The following is a 21,879-nucleotide window of genomic DNA, read 5'->3' as shown; positions in this document are numbered from 1 at the left end:
TGTATTTTTATAAAATGGTGAAAAAAGTATACACTTTTGCAAAAAATCAGACACTCTTATTCAAGTGTCCTTTAGTGTATCAATATCAGTCTATATACTTCTTTATGCAATGTGTTTGTTTCCACACTAACAGAGAAAAATAATGAATGTAGAAAATTCTAGTATCTTAATTAAGGCATCTGTACACTTGCTTAACTTGTGTACCAGGTTTGGTTGAAATACCTTCTATCAATTGTGAGTTATGACCTAACTGGTGAAAAACTTTAGTGATAACTACATCCCAGACAGGCAAAACCTGCAAACATGAGTAACAAGAAGCTCATGTGGATAACTTGGGAAAGCAAATTTATATATGTTTTGGAACTGTGTAGTGGAAAGAAATGTTTGCAGGACTTATTTGCTGCATTATCAATAAATGTCTGTGGCACTTATCTTCTATTCTGAACCTGAATTAAAGTAACACTAATTAAATATGACATAGCCCGTGCTCATACCTTGTTTATTTAAATGGTTTATTTCGGATCCATATTCAGCCTGGTCACCACTAGATCTCCTTTTCTGTCTCTTTGAATCTACACGACCATAGGAAATAGTGAAAGACAACATAAAATCATACATGACAAATCAAATGTTGCAAGTCTTGTGTGCAATAATGGTCAGGACTGTAAAGATTCAATCTTTGGCTCATAAGGTGAATCCCTTTGATAATTTGTACTTATGTCATCTTAGAATTTATATTTGTAGGCAGATGATCTCTGATTTATAATAACATCTCTGATGATAGTTTTTCAATTCAAACAAGCCCACCATCCCCTCTCAGAAATATTCAGTCCAAGAAGCAAATACAAAACCTTTTATAGTGGTCAACAATTACCACAGTGAAATTTGAAATGTAATTATTTCTTTCGTTTCTAGCTATTGATTAATCAAGCTCAATAATGTTATGACATTTAAAACAACAATTCATAAAACCAACTCCTAAATTTCTTTTCAACCAAACCCGTAGGTATCCAAAACCATCTTAAACACTTATCAGATAACAATCAATGCTGAAAGACTTGAAACTACATATATATCCAAACTGTTCAACATTTTCATTATTGGCTCTCTTTGTTACAACAAATACAATGCTAAAATTGTTTTCGCAAGTGACCAATAAGATCAGCTTGAATTTGGCATAGTTACATGTGAGCTCACTCAAATGTTTACATGATGGTCAATATTCTTTGTTCACAAGCAAGAATAGTCAATACTAAAGAATACTAATAAGACAATATAATGATTTTTAGATCTGGCTATCAATGTCCAAATGTGTTATATTTGTTTCTTGACAATTGGTAAATGAATTTACATGTATAACATGAGTGCTCAATATTGTACACACATACACACACACATAGAAGATAAAACATGATTCACTTCTGACAAAACTGTTAACTAGAGAAGGAAATAGAGATGCAAAGAAATATATAGATATACCATGTGACAATAGATGACATGTACATCATGAAAGACATAAATGATAAACATCTGATAGAATATATACATGTAAGGAAGAAGAAATTAAATAATGATTTCAATAAACCCAGCGATATATGAAGTTACTGGAAAAAGACATAGATATGTTCACTAAAGTGATGGAGGACAAAGAAAAATATCACCAACGAAAATGAGGATGGTAAATTAAAGTAGTTAAAAAGTCCTGCTGAATATTAAAAATCAGAGAGCATAAGAACAAATAGTGGAAATAAAGAGTTATATGAAAGGAATGATTGAGAAAATATATGTAAAAAGTTAAGTAACATATTGCTGAAAAACTTCAATAATTGTTCAAAAAGATGAGCAAATTAACTATTGAAACTAATGCAACAGCTAAAAGAATCATTGCTACATATCTTACACTGACAGTTGGAAGCCTTATTAAGAATGTAATTAGGCCAACTCTCAGTCCTAGCTCTAAAGAGGCAGTGACAAAATTAAACAAGGTTTGAACAGTAATACAGAATATCTGAAAATGTTATCTGGTACCCATGCTATTCATGGCTGATCATTGAATACTAATGATGTTAGCATTAGTTCATTGAGTATGGTGTATGCTACTAAATGTTGTTGTTGTCGTGGGTTTAACACCATTTTTCAGTACGTGATAGGCTATATATGGCAGTAAGTATAATAATGCTGCTAAGTAAGTTCAAACAGTACACATCCCTGCATATTTTACAGAATTAGTTTTGAAATGTTTAGAATTTGGTCCTTCTGTACTTCCTGAGGTACACATCCCAGATGTCCCTAGGTATGGAGAAGTTTCCAAATTTAAAGTACTTTTGGAACTTTCAGAAGTGGACACTTTCCAAGATATATGAAGGTCTCCTTATTTTGCAAATGAAAGAAATGCAGCTACACCTCTCCATTGATAACTTACGAACAGCAGGGTCCAGAAACATAGATCGCACTGTAAGCAAGGGCACAAGTTACCAAGGGACCTCCAAAAATGAGAGATCCCATCACCGCTGGACATCGAGAAAACCACCAAATGGGGGGGTGGGGTAAATGTACTGTTACTTGTTAATTAACCTCTTTTCCTAATGAAGCTGTTTGTTATTCTGTGTAAATTACATTTATTTTCGAACTTTAGCCTGACACCAGGCCAACCAGTCCTAACACTAACCTCTTAATCTTAACAACCAAAAGATCGTTAACATTATTCCAACCGGTTTCAATCAACATTTACATGTATGCAAGAACATTTGTGTATTAGGTCACTGCATTTTGTAGCTGATTATTCTGGTTTCCACTTTATATTTGCCTACAAAGTATGAAGCAGGAAGTCTCTGAGGTGACAACCAGGCTAACTGTTGATACATCACAAAACAAGATTCCAAAAACTAATGACATTTATTTCATACAACAATTATCTGTGTCAAAACTAACTTTCTGTATGGCTCAATTAGTAGAATACTGATGCTGTGATTTCACTGCAAATATTAGTGATACTTCCCACCCTTGAGGATATCTCAAAGTGCCAATTCAGGAATTCTCTAAAAACGCACTTCTCCACAATCATACTATCTATGAAACAATGCTCTTTATTTGCCAAAATATTCATTTTGCTTGGCTGCCTTGCTATCTTGATCATATTTATGAATAAGTAGGTTAATTTAAGGTAGTTTAATTATATTATGTACACAATAATATTTATGACTATGTTTGAGATCAAGTGGAATCATTCGAATGAGTTTAACCGATTTACGACCAGGACTTGCTAGATCTTATGCATATAGGATTTGCATGCGGTTTAACTTTTCTTTTATTCAACCTCCTTTATTTGATACAAAAGAGGCAATTAACATGATAACACAAAGGAGGCCAGCTTCTAATTTATTGCAACTATACAGCAAATATGTCCACAAGTCAGATATCAAATACGGTTGGCTCTTAATTAAGTTGTCAGCAAAACGCTTGTAGACTTGGGTGTTACGGTTGACTGATGCATTTTACATTTGAATACAAGAAAAGACAGTGCATTTATGATGATTAAACTTAAACTGAACTAAAATATATAACTAAAACACAAATTTTGCTTGATAAAAAAAAATCTAATTGAAATTTATTTCTTAATATAATGCTTCCAGCATGCATGACAATTTCATTGATCAAAAATTCATTCAATATTGATTTTATGGTACACTAAAAAGGTCTTTTGGAAAGAACAAGTAACAAAATATGTGACTTCTTATTGGAATGTGATAATTTGATAATGTTGATTAAAATGTTCAGGTCCTATCTACCGTTTTCATTGATAAAATGGATGATAAATCAATGTGTCAGTTACCAATTTTGATCGTGATTTTCTTCAAGTTGAACAAATAGGGCTAATATGTTATGTATTTTCTAATTTTAAAAAAGGGGTCCACATGTTTGCAATGTTCTTACAGTCTTGTGCCTCATTATCAATGTTTTCATGGATTGTTTCACTTTCTCTATTAGATGATTGAATGAATGGTCTCCCTACATCTGTGTTAATCTTATTTAATACTATACAGACTTTTCAGACTGTTAACCCTACAATGCTACCAGGTTTCATGACTATATTGCTAAATAAGAAAAATATACCATTACCATCAGTGGCATAATCCAATTCAACTTTTAAATCTGTAGTATACTGATGAAATTCAATCATTTGGCTTCAACCGAAATCTAGCTTTGGTGACACCATTTTAAATCCTGTTAAGTTTTGGTCTTATTTCTGTAGTGGTTATGTAGGAAACTGGAGCAACCAGTATAAATATCATATATGATCTAATACTTTTTCTTTGTATTCCTTCATTTGTTATTTCATAATTATCTGGCAGAAATAAGTTTGCATAACCTGTCAACTGAGCTGGTGTTATATGAGAGTTGTATCGTACGCACCAGCCTCTTTTCTGACATTTGTCTGCTCCATATCTTTCTTGTTTACTTATTTAATCTTCATTCAGTTTTCATTACTATTTTTTTATATGTGTTGGACCATTAATAACAGTTCAATTCTTTCAAATAAAGTCATTACTGCATCCCAAACAGACAAAAATAGTTAACACAAGTCCCAAGAAGGTCTGACATTGCTCACCTGGGTATCTGACATATATCTGCTTTGGCAAGCAAATGCATATCTGTTTTAAATTGTGAAGCAGAAAGAAAATTTGTTTGCGGGACTTATTTGCTACAGTTTGTATAAATGTCTGTGCTGTGTCACATCTGCAACTGCAATATGAGTACAACAATGACCCTCCGCTCAGACAAGTCTGTTGCCTGCACCAACAACAACAAGTGCTCAAAGAAATGTGTTGACATCAGCTCATTTAGCTCACACAAGTGAGACACAAATTTCAGCACCTCTTCCTCAAAAAAGTTGTTTGTGGGACTTATTTGCTACAGTTTCTATAAATGTCTGTGCTGTGTCACATCTGCAACAACAGTAAGAGTACACCCATGGCCCTCAGCTCAGACAAGTCTGTTGCCTGCACCAGCAACTGCATTTTCAAGTGCTGAGACAAGTACATTTTCAAGTGCTGAGACAAGTGCATTTTCAAGTGCTCAGACATCAGCTCAATTAGCACACACAACTGAGACACCAATTTCAGCACCCCTTCCTCAAAGAGGTGTCTGAAATATGAACCGGAATCCAACACAGGAAATCACAAGCCAGAAAAGATAGGACTCTAATAATTGGCTCATCAATATTGAAAAGCATAATACCAAGGAGACTTCTTAAAACAGATGTACAGACTCTTAGAGCTGCACAAATCAACAACAGCATGGACAGAATAATGAATACTGGCCAAACTAAATACACCACTCCCTCGATAACTCGCGCACATCGGGGTCCAGAAACATCGACCGCACTATAAGCGAGGGGCGAGTTATCGAGGGACCTATAAAATAAGCCCAAAACCAATAAAGTGATTGACGACATAACGGAAAAATGGGGGGGGGGTAGGCAGATTATACTGTTGAATATTCACTTTATAATGGTTCTGAGATTAACTGTTAATAAATATCTCTTCATAACGGTGTACTTTATTATTTTCTCATAGGACAACATTAAAAATTTCAGGAAAAATTACAGTATATTGAGGCGATCATCGAAAACATTATTCCACGTGGTTTCCGTTCACTGAACATGTGTACCACTTCACACATTGTGTACTACGTCACTAATTTTTATGTTGAATTGTATACATTCTAGTTTTATTGTTTGAGCCAAATTATAATTTTTTTTTACACAGAAGATCGACTCTTTTCGAGAAACAGTGTCGATCGAACGATAGATAGATAGATAGATTTGTATGCGATAGAAGTAAAATGGAAAAAAAAAAAAACAAGAGTTAATCAGTACTAACATATTTAATTGGTCTCAAATTTAAAGCAACGTAAATTAGAACAAAGTTAATACTTGCCGTTTGTGCCACGCTTGACAAATATCAATTCACTTTTTGAAAAAATCAGTTAATTTTTTTTGTGTGTGTTACTCCTTGGTTTCTCAGCCGCCGAGCAAAATCCCTCAGATTTCTCAACTGCATGAGCTTTACGTAGTCAACATTTTGGGTCTCCAGCCACCTTATGGCAATATCAAAATATTTGCTTCCTGTGCAGAGAGGTGGGGGTGCAACATCTGTGTCTGCATCACTTTCAACACTTGTGTTATTCCAGTTAGAATCGTCTTCTGCTGCAAATTTGTTCGCTATAGAAATAATTATAGTTTCATCTGACATGTATGCGGCTGTAGGGCAATCATTGTCAGAACAAATCCACTCCTCCATCAAGAGAAACGCCCATCTCAGGACCATGAGTCTGTACTAATTTCTCCCAAACTGCCTCGGCATTAATGACATCAGTTTCACTGAAACATTCGAAGTCACTATCGTCGTCGTTGTCTCTGTTACTGTTTTGCTTTACGTCAAAGGCAGCTCCAAGACCCTTAATCCAGCACCCGAGGTCTCTTGTAATCGATTTTTTTTTTTAATGCAACAAACACTTCCCCAAGTTGTTGATCAAAACAAAGCTGGCATGTACATGTAATTAGGTTCTCACAGAAGTACTCACGGGTTTCGATGTGACGGTCGATTGACTCTTTTCATGTTTTCAATGAACAGACTATGTTGTAATTATAATGTTTACACTGAAACGGAATTAAAGGATTAGAACGTGACTTTCACACAGGAAGTCGTTTAATTGGTGTTTATTTCATTCTCTGTTGCCACCTGTTAACATTTACCAGAAGTTTTCATTGATCGCTATTTCACCAGACTGTTTATTTACAGTATAATGACAACTATTTATCCTAAAAACTTACATAATATATGATATCTTTAAACAGAGGTCTCGCTAGGATTTTAAAACTGGGTCTTTCTGCCTCTGAATTCAATCACTAAATATCAGTATATTTTTTCACTCGGCCGCCAAGTCAAAGCCTTTGAACTAGCCGCCTAGCTGTTGCATCATGTTCTTTTTTTTTTTTTAATGTACTCTTATGAAATAGCAACAGTACATCAAAGAGTCTTTCAGTCACTGAATTCTGTCATTGTAAATATCAGCACAGTAAACTGATCAACACATTTTCCCACAAAGCAGGTGGCTGAAACAGGACCGGCAAATCTTTGAATTTTCCCGCACACCTATTACATGCGTACGGAGGACTCCCGCCTTTTCTGCGTCCCAGATCAAAAATTGGCATCCAAATACGCGTAATTAAGCATTTTCCAGATCTCTGAAATTAATTCTTCTCTAGAACTTGCAAATTTCAAAATATGGATTATATTTTTACGGGCATTAATCACCATTTTCGATGATAAAACGAGCAATGTATCAAGGTTTAATTTATCAATTCTTATCGTAATTTTTTTCATGTTCAGCATATTTTAAAGATATTTTAAATACATTTTCTCTGGAAAAAATCGGGAGCCAAGACGGACACCGCGTTATAAGCGGGATCGCGAGTTATCCGGGCGCGAGTTATCGAGGGAGCGGTGTACAACCAAATTATTATTTTAGTAGGTGGAAATGATGCCAGTGATGGCAGGTCACTAAATCAAATCAGAACAAATTCTGAAGGTTTACTGTATGCTGCTAGGTATTGCAGCCCAGATAACATGTAAATTAATGTTATCAGGACTACCTCCTTGTGTGGACACCAGGGTGAAAGAAATCAATGATCTGATAACTGACCTCTGTGAAGACTTCAACCTACAGTACATTCCACAATACACATCTTTCTTTCTTCAGAACCAGGATGTCAGCCTAAGCCTCTAGCACAGAGACAAAATTCTTTTAAATAGAAAAGTAACCTAGCTACTGCTGAGGAATATTAACATGTCCCCATTTCCAGGCAATATGATGAAGAGTACTGTCTCTACTGTGGAGAAACTGGGCATGTGACACATGTATGCCATCATAGCAAACAGATTGAGTGCTTCAGATGCCATAAAACTGGACAGAAACAGAAACTCTGTGAATCAATGTATCATACATACTAGGAAGCTGGCAAAGAGGAGAATGCCAATGCTTCGTTTATAAGAAATACTCTAAATCTAAATGTACCTAGTGGAACTATTGAATCTAACCATTCAATGGACACTGTGGTAAATGCAAAGTAAAATGATTTTCAGGGTCTATATGTGACTTTGCAGATGAATGCACAAGGGTAAAAGAATATCAATCACTCTTATTTATCACATTTATACCAACCTACCAGACAACGTGGCTTGTGTTAATGTACCTAATGTTGGTCTTTAAGTGACCACTATCCTAGTTTTTTTACAACAAAGGTCAAATGCAAGAGAAATAGGAAAAATACAGACAAAACTATCACTGACAGATCATTCAAAATTTTTAATAAAGAACAATTTCTGGATGACCTATACATGTATAAAGTTCCATGGAATATAATCCAAAATTTGGATGACACAGATGAAGCTCTGATAGTGTGGACTAACATATTTATAAACAAAGTCTCTAAGCATGCACCACTGAAAGTATATCGAGCAAAGTATGAAATCCAACCTAACTGGCTTACTACTGAAATCTTAGATGCCATAAAACACAAGACCAATTCAAGGCTATGGGAAACCATGCACAATATAAAGTATGGAGAAATACAATAACAAGTATGATTAAAAAAGCTATAAAAAAAACTCAATCAATGCTAGAAAACAAAAAGAGCAACACAAATACTATTTGGAAATATTTCAATGAAGTCATTGGGGAAACACACCATGATCAGACTAATAAAATCCACTCACTTCTGGTAAATGACACCATATTCTCTGATGGCACTCACATTGCAAATGTTTTCAATGATTGTTGGGTTTTTTTTCTCACCACCACAAAGTTAAAGGAACCAGTGATAGAAAACAACTTTAATGAACTGAAAGGTTCTGTAGAAGCAAAATCCCTAAGGAGGTATGTATATCTATCCACCAGTATCAAAAAACTGTTTTGAAAACTGTCTCATTGAACTTGATACCAATAAAGCTACAGGACTTGATCAGATTGGTCCATTACTCGTTAAAACTTCTGACTCAGCTATTTTAGATAGCATAACATATATAATCAATTTAAGTATGCAATCTCATCTGTACCCAAAATATGGAAAACTGCAAAGTAATGCCTATTCACAATCTGGTTCTAAGGATGATGCTGATAGCTACCAGCCAATCTCAATACTACCAAACTTGGCAAAATTGATTGAAAAACATGTCCATGACTCGTATTTAACCCAACGCTTGCTGTTACACCCTAGTCAATCAGGCTTTAGACAGAAACATTCATGTGAAACTGCCTTGATCTTTCAAACTTATAAGTGGCTTCATGCACTTGATCAAGTTAGAATAATAGGATCTGTATTTGTAGATTTCAGGAAAGCTTTTGACATGTTGGATCATGAAATACTTTTGAAGAAACTGAAAATTTACCAATGTGATGAAAGAACAATTAGATGGTTTACTTCAAACTGTGAAAACACAACATGTTTATATAATGTTCTGTCTGAACCAGGAGCAATTAGATATGGAGTACCAAATGGCTCAATTCTAGATCCATTACTATTTATTTTATTTATTAATGACCTACCACTTTTAGTAAGGGATTCAATTTGATCTACAGATCTCTATGCAGATGACATAACCTCATCAGACATCCAAAACACAAGGCATGAACTGGAAATTTCTTTACAGGATGCCCTAAACAAACTGGACAACTGATGCCCATGCAATGGCATGGTGGTAAATACTGGTAAAACTAAAATATTACTGATCTCAACACGGCAAAAAAGGACAAATCTTGATAGTGATGAACTATGTCTGACATGGGAGGATAAAAATTTGCAAATGATCTGTCATGATAGACTACTTGGTATTTTGGTAGATAATAACCTATCATGGACTGAAATTATCAAACATATCAGTAAAAAAGTTAATTCCAGTTTATGGCTTCTCAGTAAAATAAGATATTTTCTCCCTGAAAGGCACAGAAAACTATTTTATAACAGTTACATACAACCTTTTTAAGACTACTGAAATACAGTATGGGGTAATTCAAATGATAAAAACATAGCAAAGATGGCACATCTTTAAAAAAGATCAATTTGGCGAATATAACTCCAAAAAGAAAGCAAGGAATATTTAGCTGGTAAGTTAAAAACTGTTACCTATTATAGACAATCCGGATGAGAAAAGCCAAATTAATGTACAGGATATCCAAAAATAACAGTGCTCCTGAATATTTCCAATCACTATTAGTATAGGCTACTACTACCCACATGACCTGCGATCCCTGTCTACCAAACAGTATAAAATTCGCAAACCAGATAAGGAATTATAAAAAAAAAGTTTCCAATACATGTACTATGAAACTTTTTTCAGGAATTCCAGTTGACATTAGAAATGCACCCTCTATTTCCTTCTTCCAAACCCCAACATATCCAGTGGTTTCAGAGATGTAGTTAAACTGAGAATGAAAACAACTTTACATGTATCTGTACTCATGAATGACTCTGGCCATCATTAAATATACTACTCATCTATTAATTGCCTATTGCATGATAATAACTATATGGGTTCAATATATATATATATATATATATATATATATATATATATATATATATATATTGATATATGGGTGAGTATCCATCTGGTGAAAGGAAAGAAAGTAAATACTTTGTGCCTATTCATGTTTATGCTACTATGCATGTGTGTGTGTATATGTGTGCATTTGAATATAATTAAGTTCCTATGTACGAGGGCCACAGGGTAGGTTAGTTCTTCAGCTATTTACATAAAGTGATTATCATTATTGCTATTATTATTATTATTATTATTATTTGCAGGATTAAAGCAGGGCCATCAAATGACCTATCATTCAAGTTTAAAATAGAGTTTGAAAATAATTTCTGTTATTATGCAGCCTATCCACAATGTTATATGTTTCATGGAATTTCATACATATGACAAACCTATAGATTTTCCATTAAATAAATTCTGCTATATGAGGCCAACTGATTAATTGACAATAATATCTAGCTTTTGCCTTCATGATTTTACTTGAAATTGGTACTCTCTCAAGAAATTAAAATTATGAACATCTAAATGGAGCTAAAATAGAACTGGAGTTTAATTTTTTTATATACAGAAATGCTGGTGAAACTGCAATTAAAATTTGTCATAGGAGGATAAATTGCTCATGTGATGAATGGTAATAATAAAATATTTACTCACCTCCAATCTCCAGCTCCATTAATTCATTGGTGTCACCAGATCACTCTGCTTTTCAAATCTCGAGCATTAATTACATTTCAGGACTTTCAAGTTATAAGGAATTTTACAGTCATTCAGTAACACAGGGACAACACCTTTTGTCTTTTTGTCAAGTTCAATGCAATTGTAATTTCACATAAAACACAATCACTCTGACAAGTGTCCTGTGTCATAACTACAATTGTTTTGTATGCATATCTGATGCTATCATTAGCAAATTGTAATAATGAAGTTCCTGGAATATGGTCTTGTTTATACTCACAGCAAACAAATCCGTGTCCTTTTTCTAGTCTCTCAACAGTTTTCTTTACCCACTGAATGTCTGAGCTAGAGTACATAAAAAGACGTATTTCTTACCTAATGGTGGAACTGTTCTCTCCTCAGGTGCAGTCAGATCTGGTATACTTGAATATATCTGTTCATCTGTATCCATCTTTTGCTGCATAGGAACGTAAACTAAAATTAACATCTGCTCCTTACCCCACAGATTGCAGTCTTTATTTATACCACTTCCAAATAGAAAATCGGATATTCTAGAAAAGAATTTCCAAATATGTTCAACATCTAGTTCCTATAAAAGTTAGATTATTTCTAAAGTAACCCCTTTGGATATAATGTAAGCATAACATTTATTAAAAACATTCATAAGAAGTTTAACTGAAATTAGTTCAGCTGTTCTAGAGGAAAGTACAAAATAGGTTTTTCATCTGGTTGCTAAAGCAATTTTGAAAACATTTTGATCTCACTTGTTTGTGTACTAACTTAGTAAGACTATTCATTAAAATAGCAACATCAGCCATGGATGCATATGTTAGGTCTACATGAAACTGCAGCAAGGTTTGAGGTTTATACAGTTTCCAGATTGTGACATAGAAGCACTATGGATAATTTGCCCCTTTTGCGTTTGTAATACAAAAAGAAAATGTATCATTTTTGGGAATATTTATTATTCATTTTTACTGAACAAAAAACTACATACTATTTAGAACTGACAAAATGCATCATTCCCCAAAGAGAGTTATATTTGTTCTCAATAGTTCATAGAGCACAATGGAAACAAAAGATTTACATTTAAAAGCATGTCCGGTGAATACACTAAAATCGCCTAAGTTTTTATACTTTGCAAAGCTTTCATTTACTGTAAAATGATACCAAAGTACTGCATATTTGCTGATTTCTAACTATTGCTGAATTGTTTTTGAATATACATACACCTCAGCTAGTTACAAGGTTTGCTTTACTGTTTCTAAATAAATTCCAAACTGTTTCTAAATTTTGCTGTTCTGAATTTGTGAATCATTTTTTCTGAATATTTTCTTGCAACACGCCTGAAATGCAATAGTGCAAGCTAACAATTGTTGCTTTGTTGCTGTTCAACTGACATTTAAAGATTATATTTTATTTTCCTGTGATCTCAATCTTTTAGGTACAGTGTGTACAAAATCTACATGATCCATGCTGTATGTATTATTTGTGTGTAAAGCATGTCATGGAGGACTGATATTAGATTATTAAATGCACTCCATGGTTTTGCTGTGAACACACAAAAATTGTCCAATTACCATATGCTTTCATTTTCAATGCCAAAATGTCTCCAGGTCTTGGAAAACCATGGACATGTAGTTGATGTAACTGTGCAAGAGGAATTAGCCACATGCAAGTGGGTTTTTCTTTTCTACATTTAATTTAACCTTAACGACTCCAGTTCTATACGATGACTCCCTTGTATTATGTTTGACCCTGGCTTATATACAATCCTAGTTGACTTCTGAGAGAGCATTCCCTGAAGAACTTTTTTCTAGCTAAACTTATCTTAGGATTGTGTTAGTTGCAGACCATTTACCTAACTCTAGTCTACAAAATGCACAAAATCTAAATTGACATACTTACTGTATATGATGGGACATGATAAAATAATTTTTTTTCCCTGCCCCAGAACTTATGGTAAAATTTTTTTCACCTAGGTCATATGTCCCAAGACATAAGAAATTAAATAGATTTGTGATGAATTAGCACCACCTTGTACTGCACATTGCAATACAATAGATAATCAAAACGCTTATTTGATAACAAAATTAAAGAAACTAACCATGTACTATCATCATTTATTCCTCTTTTTTCATCAAAAGCATCAAAGGAAAAAATATATCCATGAACTCTGTATATGTAGCATTGACATCCATACTGTGGCCAGTATCACTTATGTCAGATAACATATAACACACATTGTTCATTGATGTGAACACAGAGAAATGAATCATGTTTGGTTGTACTCAGAGGTTTGAATATGTTATCTGACTGAAAACTGGATTCAATAAAATTGCAAACGAGAGGAAAATATCAACTGATTGCTTGAAGACATTTGCCAGTCATGCATGACATGGTGATAGGTGCATAATAACCAAGGCTGTACTATACCCAGGTTAACTATATGACAGTATCTCGCAAATAAAAATCGTTACTTGAAAAAACATTTACTTCAGTGCAAAGACAATCTAGCATTGGTAACAAAAAGTATCATTAAAGCAAGTTATTGCTGTGTATACTATTTACCCACATACATCAATGCCCGATTGTATTAATTATGACTACAGATGAAAAGTAAATAGAAGCCTGGGTAGCGAATAAACAAAACTGGCAGTTAGCATTAAACTCCTTGTTTGTTGTTGTTGTTGTAGGGTTTAACGCCATTTTTCAGCACATGATAGGCTATACATGGCAGCCAATATTAATGGTGGAGAAAGAACCCGGGAAATTCCCGGAAAGAACCAATGACCCACGAGCTACTGGCAAGCTTTCTCACAAACCCATATTGGCCAAATCCCAGACTCGAACCCACGCAGACAGAGGTGAGATGGCAGTGATCCGTAATGGAAAGCGCTTTTAGACCAACTGGCCACTCGAGGCCCCTAAACTCATTGTTTGAACATACTGATAGGATATCAAATACAAAGGTTATTTTGTTACAAATCACACCAACCTCGAAAGCTGACTTTGGATTCTTTCAAGTGTGCCATTTTTTAAAATGTATTCATGAGAATTTTGAAAATAAAATGAAATAATGGAAGAACTTTTAAAGTAAATAATATTGTACTTTGTGCACAGACATCAATGACCCTTTTGATCTTTGCATCCATGTGTTGGTTTACCACAACCTCAGCTATATCAATATATATTTTTATAAATGCAACTGACATGTCAGTGTTTCATCATTTTCAGTGATTTCAGGCCTTTGAGCCTGACAACAATATCCTGAATGTCAATATTTGGCAATTGAAATTTATGTTTGATCTTGAAAAATCACCTGGGTCAACACCAACAACAACACAGCTAGCACACTTGGTCAAATCTGCTATGGTGGTAACCTGCTCAGATCCACATCAGTGCTGCATCTAGTGCAGTAATGTCCATAAATATTAATAGACATTTTGTATAACATTAACCTTATTTTAATGTAAAATCAATAAGTGTGGTATTGGTAATGAGGAAGCTCAGCACTGGTATAGTCAAGTAAAATAATATATATATATGACAGGTGTTAGCACTCTGGGTTAAAAAATTAACAAATCAAGTGGTGGTGCAAGTTCATATGAGTTGAAATAAAATGGTAAGGTGTCACAACTCAATGAATACTAGGTCCTGTTGTCATATCCAAGTTAATACTAATTTCATGTGTGCATTGCACTGCTGATGCAAGTTCAATGTGAATAAAGACACCATGAAAATGCTTGAGGTTATCATCATGAGTAAATGAGTTACTGGATGCACAGCCATCTATGCAATTGGAGACGTCTTCCCAATGGTATTCAATTCTTGTTCCTGGCAATCAAAGGCTTTTTCCTTTTTGATTGACCTTCCAGGTTCACTATAAAAGGTAATGCCTCCAATAGCCTTCTTCAAAGCCTTTCCTGCTGCTGTTCCAACAGCCCCTAGTATTACCACTTTTATAACTTATGCAGCTACTCTGCTAACAATGCTAGAATCACTGGAAGGAATAAAATATTCCACTGGTCTTTTGCATTTGTGTCACCAAGGCGTTATTGTATTTGGCTGCATTAAGCTGATTAAGTTGTGTTTGGAACAATTCTTCTTTTGTTGGAGAAAGTTTCAATGTGACCCCACTATTGTTTCTTACTGCATTTTTTATTTTTATAAGCTGACTTTTACTAAGGTCGACCTTCACTTCATGATAGGACAGTACTATCAAATGAAAGAACAGGTTCAATTACTCTATCAATTTTCCACAGTTGCATCAAGTATCTTCATTCAACCACCCTCTAACAACAGGGTCATGTCAGAAAGTATCATGGCATAACATTAATTACCACCACCAGCACTGCCTACTATTTTATGAAAATACATGTCAACAACAGACTGTGTGTTTCAACGAAAATAAATTGGGTAAAGTGTACAAAAGTTGTGTTGTGAAATTTGCAGACCAGTGTTGATGTTTAGATGCCATTCCTTGTAGGACCAAAAACTGTGATATGCACATGTAGTTTGAGTGAAGGAAGATTTCTTCAGAGGGTTCATGACTGTTTAACTGCAAACAGTCTCCACTAGTCTATCTAATTTTATCTTAAACCATTCTTGGCTATTATCTCACTCTGTAAGTTGAAATGCCACAAATGTTTTGGTGTGGTAAGAACATGTTGGGTGCTTACTTGCCACAAAAATTATCCCACAATATTACTTCTTGGGTGCACATCTGTTGTGTTCACGAGAAATGACACTGTTGGCATTGATATGAAGCATCTTGACGTGTTCTTGATAAAATAGAATGACTTTGTCTCGTACATGAGCAGCTTCAGCAAATCAAGTACTGATGAACCAACATCGACTGGTTTGGTCAACATCACATTTGCTGTCTCACTGAGAATGGCAACAAGACCACTATCAAATATCTTATGGGATTCTAATGCATAATATGCAGTAAGCTCTTCAAAGCTTCTCTTGCTCACTAACACCAACAGGTCCACTTAAATTCACTTTCATAAATTCTCCATTATTTTGCCAAATAAAAGAATTGTTCATGAGCTTGAAGAAATCTTTTTCAAAACTGTTTGGCAGCAGCTGTGTTCAACTTTGTATTCATTTGTATATATGGAGCCATCCAAGCTTGCTGATGATATCTAAGCACCCAATGGACTTTAATTAAGTGCATTCCAGTTGCAAATATAACTGCAGATTTGTAAATGCAGCTTTTGATCCTGAGACTTGGAAGAAGCACATTCAGTAAATTTATGACTGCACTCTGATAAGGTGATAACCAACCACCAGGTACTAACAATGGTTTGGTGCTAGTGGATATTCATTATGAATGCAATGACTTTGTTATGAAGTACATACGGCCTCTGATGTTGTCATAATCATGTGTTTCGTTTGTCAATGAGTGTGGGAAAATCCAACAATAGGTAAATGATTATGGTATTGCCCAACTGCAAAGGTTGTTGTATCAAGATACATGATGAAACAGTTTGGGCCACACGCCTGCCTATGTTTGGGTTGTTTCCACATGCAATTTGATGACCTGATATACCACCATGATGTGTGTGATGTGATGTGATTTTGATTTTTAACGTAGCTTTAACAATATTTCAGTCATATCGTTACGATGTCTGCAATGTGGCAGTTTATAGTGATGTCTAGCACTGGGGCATGATGCCGTAGACATAAAGCATGATGTCCCACACAGTCACATTATCCTGACACCGACCCTACCAGTCCTAACACTAACCTTTTAATGCTGAGCGCCAAGCGAGGCAGCTGTTAGTACCATTTTTATAAGTCTTTGGTATGACTCAGCCGGGGATCGAACCCACGACCTCCCGCATCTGAGGCGGATGCTCTAACCACTAGGCCACCGGAACGGTCCCACCATGATGTACGCATTCAATAAACAAATGCATATTAATAATGGTGAGCATCTGCAACTCTATTTTGATTTTTGGCAACTGATCCCAAGCCATTCTATCAGATGGGAAGTAATGTGTACGATCTAATTTGTACACATGCATGACAATGTCACAAAATTTTCAAACACATCAGCAAGCAACAACACATCAGTGCATAAATACAAATCATGATAGTCACTCATGGTTTTACAATCAAATGTGGACCAAACTTGTTTTGTGTATACATCGTCATTGACAGATTATACCTTCACGTGACAGTGACAAATAAAATGCATTGATTGATGTCAACTAAGTTTGGCATATTTGTCATGTACTTAAATGGATACACTCATTTTCTTGTTAACTAGATAGTGATTATGTTACATTACTGACAAGTAATTCTGAAATTTTCATTCCAGTAGATTACTAACTTTTCCAAGAACAAAATCAAAAACTGTAATGAACTGATGAACTGTAATTGTCAAAGTTTAAATATAATGTATTTTTCCATGTTCTCTGCAATAACACTTATTTGTGCCTTTGACACCATTGCAACTTCCTGCATCAGAAATGGCCATCATACACATTCAGTGGTTATAAAATAGTACAGGAATTCTGGTCTGACTCAGTTTAATTTTCATCTGTAAATAACGTGATGTGTAAACTTCTATATGCACCAGTGATGTGACAGTGTCACAAACTTTGGAACTTTCAGTGTCTTTGCTTTCTACCAATGAATGGGGCTATTACAGATCCAGCAATCAGTGGCCTCAGAAAACTTGTGTCACTGTTCATAATCATGTTGGCTGGTGAGAAGAGCTGTTGACTGATCTGTTTTGCTGAAACCTCAAGTGATTAAAAGAAGAACCTCAACTGAATTCTTGCCACAATACAACATTAACTGTTTTTTTTGCCATTCATATCTGACAACAGTGTAATAAAACCCACATGGGACTTGTGCAGTGGTTTGTATTGTATGGTCGCTGAAACCACAGATGGACAGGAATGTGTCTTCACTAGAACATTTAAGCATGCAAAGTTCACATGGATGATATAGGGTACTGTCATTTTTTTACACCACTGTAAACTTCAAAATGTTTTACCAGGTTCTGGTATAATTATATGCTGTTGTTTTTGACTGATTCTACTGCAATAAAAGTCATGTTCATCGAGCTGCTTTTCTACTGGTATACCATTTGTGAGAGTCTTAATCATGCAATAACATCAAATTAATATTGAACAGACTGCAAACATTTCAGGATAATAAAACTGGTTGCAGGTTTTTATTTGAAACAAACAGATGGAGAACTATATCAAGTCTGAGTCATTCAAATTTGCCGATATCAGTAACCTGCATAAGAAATTTAATATTTCCAAAGTTGAAAACACCCAAATATTGTGGGTATTTACGTGGCTGGTCGTAATTATCATTAGTTGGATATAACATGGACTCAAAACATTGGTTTTGGCAGTTTCTGATCTTGGTAGAGTAAACAAGTTATCAACAAACTTTTCAATCAGAGAACACGGTGTTTTGTGCAAACACAGGCTTAGTAGATGTTTGGCTACAAGCAAAATAATACTCATGAACAGATCCTCATGGCCGACAAAGCTTAATATATCTAATTTGATTACGATACTGCATTTAAGACATGGTCAAGCACCCATTTTTCTGACTCAATACAGGAGCAAATGTACTTTACAATATTCACAATGGCACATTCTACTGCATAATTAATTTGTGAGAAGTATGCCGTTACAGTGATTATGTCCAAATGCCATTGAACTTTTAATATATCACAGTGTTATCTAATTAGCTGATTTTTCCACGAGCTGTCCTTCATTTTCCAGTCACCACTGTTTTGTCTTCTCTCCTGCATAGTGTTGTACATTAATAAGGAGGGCAATATCCAACATTTTATGGAATTTAGTAGTAAATAAAAATTGCAAATAAGGCTTTTGCAAATAAACAGGCTCATTCTCTTTAGAATCATAAATTCCATTATAAAGTTAAAGACAATTTTTAAAAAAAACATTGTGTCAGCCCAAATGAGCAAATATGACATATCATGGCAAAGTATTATGCCAATTCAAATATGCACAGATTTATATTCAATAATGTCAGATGTCATGGAGTACTTGTAAATTTCCTCAACAATTTTTGCTTCTTTGCATTTAGCAATAGCTTTTGTAATTATTTTATGTTACTTGGACCACTTCTCTTCTTGTCTGTAATCCATTTCAGAGATATATGGAAGATTGGTGATTGCAGATGCCAATGTTATATTAATGCCAAAATGTATTTTTCTAAACAATTTAACCTTTGGTGACCCCCTATACTGATATATCAATATTCTCATCATATTAGTCATCATCATCATTGCAGCAGACCTCTGTACTTGTTTGTGCCTTTATTCTTTTCTTGCACAGTATGAAATAATGACTTTTCACGTTTTTGCTCAAACTGTTTGCCAAGCTCAGATTGCTCCTGCTTAAAGATAATTCCCAAGTTAATTACTTTATCAATATGTTCTGGATTACATGTTCAATAATACAGAAAACCTCTTTTTGGTCTCTTTGATAAGTCTCTATGAGAAATACACTGGAATGAAACAGCTATTTGGTCTTTTCTGTAATGTTATTTACACTTCAATCATCTGGCAGAAAAATACCATGACTAAAGCTCTCCTGATATTCTTTTAAAATAGATCTGTAAATATTTTGCTATTATATACTGCAACAATTTTCAACACAAAAATATTCTTTGGCAGTATAAAATATTCTCTGCAGCAGAACATTTCCATACTCTGTAGCAGCGATCAATATTTATGTTTCTGTCTCACAGCAGTTTTGTAGTACTGTCTCAAAGCTTACCATGTAGATCATTAGGGACTTGGAACAAATTACCATCAATAATTGTGGAAACTACTAACTTGGTATCTCACAAACAGGAGCTTTCCAAAATCACATTCTAATGAACTGTCAGCTGCAAGTAAGACCTAGTGATTCTCAGGGCTATGCCAGTTGAGGTTCCTTATTTCATCACTGCTGTGGTAGCCGGATTGGTTTGAGCATGAAGGGACAAAAATATATACAGACACTGTTTTACTTATTTCTGTCTTTCCTATCATTACTTTTCTGACTGTCTTATCACTTCTGTCTTTACTTTATCTTTGACCATGCACCCATTGCTTAATAGTCAAGTGTGATTGCATAAGCATATTTATCAATAGATAGAATCTCATAATAAAGAACAGTAGTAGTATGGAAATGAGTTTTGTTGGACAATAACCCTCAATGGTGAGGCAATAGGAATTATTGTCAGGGATATCTCGATCGTAATGGTGTCTCTCATGGTGTTAGCAAATTAATTTTGAGACAGCTGCATTTATGAATATGTGCCTATTAAGTACTTCTTGCAATCTAGTCTCAATACAATTAGTGAACTACTTGAGGATAAAATAATTAGCACAGCCAAGTTCAAGAAAGTGATGGTGGAAATGGAAAATCACTGACAACTCTGATAAGGGACCGTTGGGTAGCAGATTCACAGAGAGTAAAAAGTTGAGTAAAAATACCCCAAAATAGAAATACCTAAACAATTTGTCACGTCACAATATCAAATTTATTTACCATACTAGTGTTATAACTTGGTTTTGTTAGTAACTAACATTGGCCACCGTCCTATATACCCCATAACTGTTCTCTTATATCATCACATATTGATCATTTTCATGGATTATAATCTGTTGGCTGCATGTACACAATTGGCTTTTAACCAGTATAAATAAATGTCATGGGGTATAGAAGGCTGAGAAAAAAATCTAAATCAGTTTGAAACAAAACATCTGAAACAACCATTCTGACACTACTAACAATTTGGGTTATTCTGAAGAGCAAAAGCTAAAAATATAAATATGTATTCAAAACAAGTTGTGAACAATGGCAACAAAAAGATTCCACCATATAGTACTGGAAGGTTATGGAACAGAAAAAACAAGATCCAGTCTGACTTGTGTGTTACAGCCCACATATGGAATGCCTTGCCCTTTGACATGAACCTCAACAACAGGACATTAGAACTGGATGGGAGGAACAATCCTTCTATCAGGTAAGTATTACATAATACCCCACCCCTCTCCCAACACAATATTTTAACAGTAGCAATATATTACCTGCAACTATTGTATTGCTGAGTTTTTCAGTTAGGTGGGAGGCTGGGACAACTCAGGTATAAACATCTGCACTTACTGGAAGAGATCATTATGATAAGCTGATATGAAATTGGATAAGTTTTACGCATCAAAGACGGAAGGTAAAATGATGAGAAGAGAGTGAAAGACTGCCACAAAGCAGCTGTCATAACATGCTTCAAATAAGCCCATGATGGAGTAATAGCCTGAATGTTATTGGCCATTATTCTTATAAAGGAAAGGTCCCAGCTTTCTTCATAGTAAGGACAATCCACTTAGAAACAGTGGATGCTGAAATATCACTGGAACCCCTGCAAGGGAGGGAGAGACTGAGCACCTACCTCAGCCACTTGGATGATGCCAAATAAAATCTTAGTGAATGTAGTAAATTCTTAGCCCAAGCACCTGAACAAGGCAAGGAAATGCAAACAACCAAATCACTGCTTGCTAAGTATATATCCAATATTCTTAAAATTTACAAATAGAACACAGATAATT

General features: G+C 34.7%; 1 protein-coding gene across 1 annotated transcript in view; it reads right to left on the bottom strand.

The window, feature by feature from the left end:
* Positions 1-21,879, bottom strand: part of LOC149787066 (uncharacterized) — a 70,790-nt gene that overhangs the window by 24,311 nt on the left and 24,600 nt on the right. The window contains exons 6-7 of the mRNA XM_089978334.1: positions 11,652-11,733; positions 495-572 (exon numbers count right to left, since the gene is read on the bottom strand). Of these exons, the coding sequence (XP_089834460.1) occupies positions 495-572; positions 11,652-11,733 (160 nt within the window). The remainder of the gene's footprint in view (positions 1-494; positions 573-11,651; positions 11,734-21,879) is intronic.

The sequence above is a fragment of the Sinohyriopsis cumingii genome, chromosome 12, assembly GCF_028554795.1.
Source record: "Sinohyriopsis cumingii isolate HCF-2022 chromosome 12, ASM2855479v2, whole genome shotgun sequence".
NCBI classification, from domain to species: domain Eukaryota; kingdom Metazoa; phylum Mollusca; class Bivalvia; order Unionida; family Unionidae; genus Sinohyriopsis; species Sinohyriopsis cumingii.
Note: the sequence above shows the minus strand (reverse complement) of the source record. Positions and strands in the feature narration are given on the sequence as shown.